We start from the raw sequence: 10,783 nt of genomic DNA on the forward strand, positions 1-10,783 counted from the left end.
ATCTAGTTACTTTTAGGGATGTTTTCATTAGTTTTTTTGTTAAATTCACATTTCTGGACTTTACTATGAGTTTGTGTGTTTTTCTGTGATTTCAGGTATTTTCTGGCTGAAATTGAGGGACTTGAGCAAAAATCAGATTCAGAGGTTGAAGAAGGACTGCTGATGCTGTTGGATTCTGACCTTCTTGCACTCGAAGTGGATTTTATGGAGCTACAAAACTCGAAATGGCGCGCTTCCAATTGCGTTAGAAAGTAGATATCCAGGGCTTTCCAGCAATATATAATAGTTCATACTTTGGTCAAGAATAGATGACGCAAACTGGCGTTCAACGCCAGCTCTCTGCCCAATTCTGGCGTCCAGCGCTAGAAAAGGATCCAAAACCAGAGTTGAACGCCCAAACTGGCACAAATGCTGGCATTCAACTCCAAGAAGGACCTCTACACGTTCAACACTCAAGCTCAGCCCAAGCACACACCAAGTGGGCCCCGAAAGTGGATTTAGGCATCAATTACTTATTTCTGTAAACCCTAGTGACTAGTTTATTATAAATAGGACCTTTTACTATTGTATTAGACATCTTTGGATGCCTGGTTCTTAGATCAGGGGGGCTGGCCATTCGGCCATGCCTGGACCTTTCACTTATGTATTTTTAACGTTGTGCGAAGTTGTGAACCATGGTATTGGCATCATGTTTTTGGCGCCATTACCAGGGAAAGAAAGAGCGATTAATTTTACATAATCAAAGTGTAATCACAATTTCTGCGCACCAACAACTCAAATTTTATTATTTTTCTTACAACAATTATATTAAATCAAACGTAGTAGAAACACACCAGACAAGAAGAAACACCAGGCCATTCAGGATACAAATGAATACAAAAGTGCTTTTCCATCCAGGATTGGTGTAAATAGAAGCTGCAAAATGAATATGAATTTTAATAACAAAAAGATAAAGCACCAAACCATGTTTTTAATTAATGCATGAAAATCAGTTTAATAGTTCATAGCGCCAGAAGTAAAGATAAGATATCCACGTTTTCTTTTTCTCTAAATTTGCTTCTTCAAAATTCAAAATGTGAACATTGCTTTTACACACATCAACCTTGATATGAAGACTATTAATCACAATCCCAACAGTTCCGATCAATGGCTTTGCAAGCTTAGCAAACATCAAAATACTCATTTCATTTGTGTCCCAATCTAAACCCAGTTTTAGGACTCGCTGTGAAATACCAAGAAAATGCTCATTTCATTTGTGTTTGAATCAAAACCTAATCATGTGAAATATTCTTAATAAAATATCTAAAACTACTATTTTTCAGGTTATAATATTGAAATGTGAAGGAAGTAAAACCTGATCAACGATAGTTGACCATCGCATCCCTTGAAGACCCACACTAGGAGGGCATGAACCCAATGAAAACTCCTGCAGCTCGACACTTTCCTACAGAATGATTTCCCTAGTTTAGCATGCACGTATGAAATTTCCAGCACCTATTGCTTCCGTTTATGCCAAACACAGAAAGGAATCATAACAAATTGAGAATTAGAAGGCGAAACCCCCAAAATTAGAAAACCTAAAATTAGAACCCAAAACCCCCAATAATTCACAGAACCAATTGAAAATTGATACATACCTTCTGTATCTCAATTAGCCATTGCAGTTCATCATCACTATCAAAATCATACACACCTTCGAACTACAAAGTGAGAGCGAGTTAGAGAATGAGCAAGAAAGAGAGGATGCAGAACAGAGAATATAATGCTTACCTGGTGACAGAGGATACGACGATGGTGTTGAGCAGTGACAGTGAAGAGATGAGCGGCGACGCAATAGCTTGAAGACGGTGCAACAGCTCAACGGCGAGCTCCAGTCGACGGCAGCGCCGCGACAAAGCACGAAGGTGGCGATACATCCCTGCTTCCTCCCTTCGAGCTCCTCGGCGGGGGCACAGAAGCTCGACGGTGGCAGAACGATGACTAAAACAAGCTCTAGCAGTGGTGGTGGAGCTTCAGTGGCGACGGAGCACCTCCTTTTTCTCTCCTCCATCACGTTTCCTCTCATCCTCAAGCTCTCTCTCTCACTGGCGCTCAACAACGACGGCGACGGCGGCGGAGCCCTAGCGGCGTCGTCCTCTCTTTCCTTCCTTCCCTTCTCCTCTCTGATTTCTTCTCTCTTTCGTGTTTGTGTATGTTGAGTGAGGATGAGAGTGTGTGCTGCACTGCTGTGTGTGTGAAGGAGAGGGCCAACAAATTTTTTTTATTAAGTGTTTATTGAGGATTCTCATATTAGGAGACATTTTAAAAGCGCACCTGAAACAGAATAAATAAGCTACTCTTTAAAAACGTTTCCTTTGATGAGAAAAGTGTATTCATAGATATTTAGATAAGGCTATGCTTTATAAGTGATTTCTAAAATACTTAAGGCTACACTTTTTAAATGATACCACAATTGTGTATCTTTTTCTCATACCATGACATATTACATGCTAAAACTTATCATATACACAATTTTAAAATACAGAATTTAGTTAACTAAAAAGTGAGTTTTTGATATAACAAACACATACACACACACACACACAAAAACATACTCACCTGCTTATCCATCAAGACCATATGTAAGAGTTTCTGCATATTTTCATTAACAATGCTAGCATCTTCCCAAATGGTCAAGATCTTAGCCTCAATACTCCAAGCTTCCTTCCATGGAGAGATTTTCTCAAGAGGATCAATAGTAAGACTCATCTTATCATTAAATAGTAAAGATGAAAGAATGTGGATGAAAAAAACAAAAAAAAAACAAAATCTCGGCAAGAGAAAACTGTGTGGGATCTGAGTCTTATCTCAATGGAAGGGAATGCAAAGGAAAAAAGGCAACTAAGGAACAAGTGATAGCTCTTGAAAAATCTCCACAATACTCCATCACCTCATCACTACTTATAGCAGAGAAATGAGCAAGTTTGTAAGGCAAACCTTGTAGAATACGTTTTTATTGAACTCCTTGGCTAGATTGATTGATTGATTGACATATGACATTCAATGTGTCCATAGGTAATTAAATTAGATATTCTCATACCTCTATATAATATAGCTATGTCATATCAACCTATCTATAAATCTATATACATCTATCTATCTATCTATAAAGAAACCATACCTACTGATTGATCCTATCTTTGACTATATAATAATACTGTTCCCGAAAAGTATGACTGGTGAAATAGAACACATGTCAACTTATTGGCAATCAGAAACATAGATTGCATTATTGAAATTGAAAATTGATAAATATGAATAGATAGCCAGCGTTCAACACTTTGATGTTCACCTCTTTGCTTAAAAAGAAATCAAAGAAACACCATTCAATAAGAGGAAGTTAGATCTGGACATTAACAATAGTCAACCATAGTTAACTCAAAAACCAACAATTAGCAATCCATCTCTATTAATAACATCAAAATATTAATGAAATTAATCAACTTTTGAGCCCAATCATTAAATCAAGAAGACAACAATAAGAAACCAAGAAAATTAACTCAGATAAAGAATAGCAAAAATATTTTATCCAAACAAATCAATTAAACCTAGAAAATGAAACCAAAGTAGCACTGAATTAGAGGATGTACAAAATTAACTAACAGATCCAAAGTACAACCATGAATAATTAACCAAACAAAAGCAACATCCATTGTTAATAATTATCACAAAGAAAAAAGATATCAAGAACGCAGCAATTAATTTGAATAAATTGGTAACCATGAGGAAAGTGAACTCGTATTTACAGGAAAAAAATTAAAAAAATTAATCTAAAAAAATAACAACTAACGTTAAGACTGAAACTGAAGAAGTAATGAAGAGGGGGCTGGATGATAACCTAACTGACACCAGATAAGAACAGCGAGAATCTGAACCCCACCTGTTCTTTCAGCGATGGAGAGATCGACGGAGAGAGTTACGCCAAAGAGAGAGTGATGCAAAGGGGGAACAACCCATAATGGCCAAGAACATCATAACATAGATAAACGAAGATGGACAGGGAATAACCCATGCGCTACAGAAGGGGGGGGAGAAAAGAGAATGCTAGGGCTAAGTTCTCCGTAAAGAAGGAGAAAGTTATGAGGAAGATGAGTTCTGATGTTTAAAGCAAGTGAGCAGTGAATAATGTAATTAAAGCAAAATAAACCAATACTAAATATTCCAACATTATTATAGTGGATAAGATTAATTCAATATTATTGTAATTAAAAGGAAATAAAACTGCAACAATGAAGGTTAACTTCATATTTAAATTTTAATTTCAAATGTTATGAATTTTTAAATGAAGACAAGATATATATTTTTTAATAACAATTAAATTTAACCTTAGCTTGAATACATTTAAAAATGGCAATGAAAACCATTTTATTAACCAGCATCTATATCTTTTTGGCCGATTATCATTTTTTCTTTTTTTGGATACTGATTAATAATTAATTAATTATTGCACCGGTTCATTTGAAATTGGTAAAATAAACGCATATTTTCTTTTGTTGTAATTAAAAAGAAATTTTATTAAATACATAAATATCATAGTTATATTCACATTAGAATTCAAAACACACTAACATTGTATTATAAATCAAACAACAATTTAAAGTAGTATCTGAACATATTAAACTAAAAAGCATGCAGATCCTCCACAGTCTCATGATCGCTTTCACATTGGCTGAAAGCATCTTCAACTTCAGGCATAGAATCAACCAGAACATGACTCTGAACAAAATTGAAATCCTCTTAGTTATTGATCTTTTTAAATACTAATAATTGAACAAATTATAAAAACTATACAACCAAACCTTATGCTCATTAATCTCAGCAGCAGCCTCAAAAACATTAATAACGGAGGCATCATTCCAAATTTGTTGAACAATATACACAGATCGATTTATCTCATAACCCACAGGCCTAGCATCAACCATGAATACAACTTTTTTGTGCAAAAGACTTGAAATGAGTTTCAATGGAACAACTTTGCAATAAGATCCCTAAAAAACAAAAAAAAATAGTTAACAAATAGTATAATAATAATTTATATTTTCCTTAGGAATGTCAAAAGATACAAACTAACTATATCTATATCTATATACTAATTAAAACCACAATTGGATGATAACCTGATTCAACTCTGGGTAATTATCCAAAAAGCTCGAGCATCTTGTCTTTATTATTTGTATGACCTCACGATCTTTAAGAACAAATATATCGTTGCCATTTGTATGAGACACTACAATCTTTAAGCAGAATTTTGAAAACCATGAGAAAACAAGGAAAATTTTAGTTAACATTGAAATAATAATTAGTTACCAAAACAGAATAAAATTAAAGAACAAAACACCTTGGGACAGCATCAATGCATTGAAACTGACATAGATCACATGATAAAATATTTTTATTAGCTGACATAAGAGAACCACATAAACAAGTTGAGAACCACCACTTATGATTCTTCCAAACATATGATATAGTTCCCAAAATAAAAACGAAACCACCCTACTAGCAAAGAAAAAATTATTACAACATTTCAAATTTCAAATAATTTACAAAACTATCATTTACTAACTTTTCAACGTATGTTATAACAAGAATAACAAAAACGAATGATTTAAGAGATTTTATTGCAAATGAGGAAAAAAAATATACGTTCTCAGCATTAGAATAGCAATGATTGGGTGAAATAAGATCAGTAATAATATCTTCAATAATTTCTGATTGAATAGAATTATCACACACTACTTGAGTCTTGTTATCTTCCCCAGTTGCATACTGCAAATAGGTGTCATAGATTGGTGGAAAAATGCGACCGTGAAGCCTTGCCTGGGATAATTTGGTTAGAATAAGTATCCAATGCATAGATTCAGAAAAAAAGAAAAAAAAAATTGCATGAACATGTTGTAACATAACGTGAGGAATCATACATTGATATAATCATCGGTTGCAGCTGGTTCCGGATTATGACTAAAGACATTTACAATTTTAAAGCACCCGGAGTAATCTCGATCAACTGCAAAATTAATTTCAACCTTGAAAATTTTCTCCTCACCAACAACATCATCAAACATATGTGGAGAATATGACCGACGGATCTTCGGAGATCAATATAAAAATATCAAGAAAGTTGAACACAAAAAAAATTAATAAAGATTAAATGAGGTTTGATAAACCACTATTTTATGGTTTATCTTGTGCTCAATTGAGTGGTTTTTATCTACTCTTTACCCACTTATTCATACTATTTGCATGGTTTTACATTTGCCTTCCTAATTATGTGCTTTGATTGAAAACATGTTTCTTTGGACTTGTATTTGCTAATATTAATCCTCTCTTATTACCATTAGATGCCTTGATATGTGTGTTAAGTGATTTCAGAGATTACAGGGCAGGAATGGTTCAGAGGATGAAAAGAAATCATGCAAAAGTGGAAGGAATACAAGAAGTTGGAGAAATTGCTAAGATGTCCAGCCTGACCTCTTCGCACTCAAACGGCTATAACTTTAGCTACAGAGGTCCAAATGATGCGGTTCAAGTTGCATTGGAAAGCTAACGTCTGGGGCTTCAATTTTATATATAATATGTTATACTTTCCCTGACGCTAGGTGACGCGACTGCGTGATCCATGCGGCCGCGTCGCAATGACAGAAATCCAGCGTGGCAAAAATTTGAAACCAGCGAATTCTGGACTGTTTCTGACCCAGTTTGTGGCCCAGAAAACACAGATTAGAGGCTATAAAGTGGGGGACTGCATCCATTTATGAGGAGGCTCTAATAATTCACTTTTCATGTTTTTAGATGTAGTTTTAGAGAGAGAGGTTCTCTCCTCTCTCTCTCTTAGGATTAGGATTTAGGACTGCCAAGAGATTTTATTATTATTATTTTATTTTACTTGTCATATAACATATTCCCTCCTTACTTCCAAAACCCCAATTTACAAACTCATATCCAATAATAAAAACATACCTCCCTGCAATTCCTTGAGAAGACGACCCGAGGTTTGAATACTCGGTTATCAATTTCAAAGGGGTTTGTTACTTGTGACAACCAAAACGTTTGTACGAAGAGATTTTTGTCGGTTTAGAGACTATATCTACAATGCAACTGTTTTTATGACATTCTTTACTGGCAAAAATCCTAACGTCAAAATGGCGCTGTTGCCGGGGAATTGCAAACGTGTGCCTTATTATTGGTTATTGTAAATATTTGCTTTTTGCTTGTTTATTTGTTTTTATTTTTTTTTATTTTTGCTTTTCCATAAATTAAGAGGTTATTGGTTTTTATTTAGTTATTAAAAAAAAAATTTTTCAAAAATTTGTTCTTAGTGTTCATCTTGATCTTCAAGTTGTTCTTCACGTTCATCTTGACCTTCAAGCTGTTCTTAGTTGTTTTCTTCGTTTTGATCTAAAAATTTAAAATTTGGTGTCATTTTATTGTTTTTCTCTTTCCTCATTAAATTCAAAAATATTTTTAATTAATTTTTTTCGAAAAAAAAAATTTTCAGATTTTTATTTTTAAAATTTTTATCTTATCTTATTTCAAAAATCAAATTTCAAATTTCAAATTTCAAAAATTCAAATTTCAAAAATTTAAAAATTCAAATTTAAAAATTTAATTTTCAAATTCAAAATTTAAATAACCTTTTAATTTAAATTTATTTTTATTTTTGTTTTTAATTTTTTATTTGCTACTATGAACTCTCACCCCTTTGGCTCTGAGTCTGGTTACAATTATGTTGCAGGAAGAAGAAATTACAATGAGAACAGGCATCAAGGTTGGAACAATCAAAGATAGGAGGAGCCACAAGGATTTGATCAACCCTCATGGCAACAACCACCTCCAATGGACTATCAGCAACCACCACCATATGCCTATGAACCCTTTCCTCAACACAACTTTGAACTACCACACTCACAAGCCAACTACCACCATTTCACCTCCATATGACCTTAACCCTCAACCACCATACCAACCACCTTATGAGCCATATGAACCATATATAGAACCACCCCAATTCCAATCCACTCACTCCCAACCACCACCATTTCTCTATGTGTCCTGTCCAAATCCGGCAACCCGAGAAGCAGAAGTTTGCCTAAAAGAAACAGTGGATCGATTTCAGGCAACCATTCATCAATTGGGGCAAGCAATAATGAGTCAATTAGCTTCCTGACGTTCGGACACTCAAGGAACCCCCATGGCTTCATGTGGACAATCTAATGAAGAACGTAGTATGAAGGAGATACTAGAAACTCCAGTGAACAGTACGGAGCATGACTTTGTACTGGAACAAGTAGAGGAAGCCGGAATTATTGAAGAAGAAGAAGTGGTTGAAGACTTAGGAGATGCAGAACCTCCATGGGAAAGTCCAGTCACAGAGCCTCCTTCCCCGGTGTTTGATGTTGATGTTGAGAAGAGTATACAACCTCCAAAGCATATCATAGTTGAAGACTTAGAAGAGGTTGATCAAGAGATGGAGATTCAAGAAGAAGAAGCACAACCTCCCATGCCCTTGGAAAGCAATGAAGAGGAGATTGAATTGAAAGAGAGCTACCAAGAGGAAGAGGTTGAAATTGAAGAAGCTTGCAAAGAGGTGGTAGTTATCAGAAAAGAGCACAAGGGAGTGGAGCTTGCAATTTCATTAAAAATACCTCCCCCTAAGTTGCCATCATCCTTCACAACATTCAAGTGGGTAAAATTCATATTCCATAGCTTTCTAATCCCACTTGAATATGGGCTACTGGAGACAGATGGTCAACTTAGAGCTCTTTGTGGCATTAAGAGTAAGAGGAAGATAGCCAGTGATAAGAATTGTCAAGCAAGGTTCAACATGGTTGTGTGCTCAAAGTTTAAATGCAAAGGTTGGTGTAAAGCTCAACTGAATGGGTCTAGGACGCTGTTTGGTAGCTGCAGTGAGAATTCAAATCACTTATCACCCAGTTGGAAAAATACAGATCCCGACATGGATGGGTGTAAAAGCAAGATTTGGGATCCTGGAATCTACTCTGACACTTGTTACTCCGGGAGCCTAAGAATCTGTTTGAAGCTTCTTAAGGGCTTTACATGCTTAGTTTGGGACCCCGGAGGTTACTGGAATCACAAACATTGGTGGAGATTCCTAGATGAGTTCAAGCATAAACCACCATAATAGGAAGCTCATCAAATGTCCAACTTAAGGACTTTAACTAAAAGTGCTAGGTGGGAGACAACCCACCATGGTATAATCATTCCTTTCTTAATTTTAATTTTATTTAGTTTTGTTTGTCTTTGAATTTTATTTTATTTTGTTATATTGAAACTGGAGTTTTGCATCACATTCATATTAACACTGCATTCTGCATTTTTCAGATTTAAAAAAAAAATTTCGCTACGCGACGCAATCGCATCAGCGACGCGTCCGCGTCGCAATAGGAGTGAAGAAAAAAAATAAATGAACAGAGAGTCACGCTGGAGCGTGGCTGGAGGCGTGCCAATGGCACAAATCAACCCACGTGACCCCGTGCCCTGAGTTTTCGACGTAAAAGGGTGCACAATGAAATATTCTGCGAGAGTGGTACTGGATTGGTGCTGGAAGCACAATCTTTATCACGCGTCCGCGTCGCCGACGCGGCCGCATCATCCATTTTCTGACGCCCACTCACGCGATCATGTGACCCACACAATCGCGTCACCCTAATTTTGGCAATTAAATTAATTTGAACAGAGAGTTGTGCTGGCGCGAGGCTGCACTCGCACCAGAAGCATAACATGGGTCACGCGACCGCGTGACCGACGCGATCGCGTCACCATACTTGAAGCGCATCCACGTGAACGCGTGCCCCATGCGGCCGCGTGGCATGCTGATGCGGGGAAAACTTGTCTCTCAACAAATCTCCCTTCGGCAATAGAGCTCTCTAACCCAATGTAAAGAGTTAGTTGATCATTGCTCTACCAAAATAGAAAAGAAAGAAAGTGCAGAAAAGTAAAGATGAAGATAAAAACTGAAAATGAAAATTCAACATTCATAAATGAAAATTACAAAGAAAGAAAAGGAAAAGTGTGTGAGGGAAGGGAGTCCGAAGACCCCTCTTCCATCCCTCAATTCCCCTCCGTATAGCCTAAGATTCTTTCAATGTAAAAACTAAGGCCTTTATATAGGCTCTAATAATTTCAAAATGAAATTAAAAGTAAATTACAATTAAATGAAAATTCCTATTCTAGATGCTTCTTGTGGCCTTGATTGGTTGACAATTGTGGGCTTGCTTGCTTTGTGCTTCCTTTCCCCCTTTTAACGTTAGAGGCCACGTTAACTAAGTTAACGTGGACTCTAACGTGGTCACTTGTGAGCATTGTGCAACGTTAGTGATAATGTTAAGTGTCACTAACGTTGGCTCAAATTCCCTTTCTTCAAAGTTAGTGCCACTAACTTTTCTCACTAACGTTGGGCTTTCCTTCCTTCCACGTTAGTGCCCACATTAGTGTAACTAACATAGCCACTAAGGTGGCTTCTTCTCTTCTTCTTTTGGCCTGAAATCAATCAAACAAAGTATATCAAAGTCTTGCTCTTAATCATGGAATCATGCATCATCTAATTTATCATATAATTCATGCAAAATTCTCATGAAATCATTCAAAGTTCACAATGTTTGCTTGAATCAAGATGTAAGTGAATATCTACCCAAAACTAGCTTATTTCCTAAGAAAATGCATGAAACTACCTTAAAAACAGTAAAGAAAAGGTCAGTAAAACTGGCCAAAATGCCCTGGCATCACA

The 10,783-nt window shown here is 36.0% G+C and overlaps 2 protein-coding genes across 2 annotated transcripts in view; both read right to left on the minus strand.

The window, feature by feature from the left end:
* LOC110269683 lies at window positions 1,675-2,247 on the minus strand. The gene is made up of 2 exons (XM_021117571.1): window positions 1,771-2,247; window positions 1,675-1,700 (listed from the first exon to the last, which is right to left on the minus strand). Exons 1-2 carry the CDS (start codon window positions 2,063-2,065, stop codon window positions 1,684-1,686), a joined length of 312 nt encoding a protein of 103 aa, XP_020973230.1. The 5' UTR covers window positions 2,066-2,247; the 3' UTR covers window positions 1,675-1,683.
* Window positions 5,554-10,783, minus strand: part of LOC110269459 — a 15,203-nt gene continuing 9,973 nt past the window's right edge. Inside the window, exons 9-11 of the mRNA XM_021117291.1 lie at window positions 5,958-6,125; window positions 5,683-5,856; window positions 5,554-5,601 (exon numbers count right to left, since the gene is read on the minus strand). Of these exons, the coding sequence (XP_020972950.1) occupies window positions 5,554-5,601; window positions 5,683-5,856; window positions 5,958-6,125 (390 nt within the window). The remainder of the gene's footprint in view (window positions 5,602-5,682; window positions 5,857-5,957; window positions 6,126-10,783) is intronic.

The sequence above is a fragment of the Arachis ipaensis genome, chromosome B03 (assembly GCF_000816755.2).
Source record: "Arachis ipaensis cultivar K30076 chromosome B03, Araip1.1, whole genome shotgun sequence".
In the NCBI taxonomy this organism is placed as follows: Eukaryota; Viridiplantae; Streptophyta; class Magnoliopsida; order Fabales; family Fabaceae; genus Arachis; species Arachis ipaensis.

Excerpts from the sequence above, each read along its gene's own strand:
- LOC110269683 (XM_021117571.1), bottom strand. The coding sequence starts at position 2,065 with ATGAGAGGAAACGTGATGGAGGAGAGAAAAAGGAGGTGCTCCGTCGCC.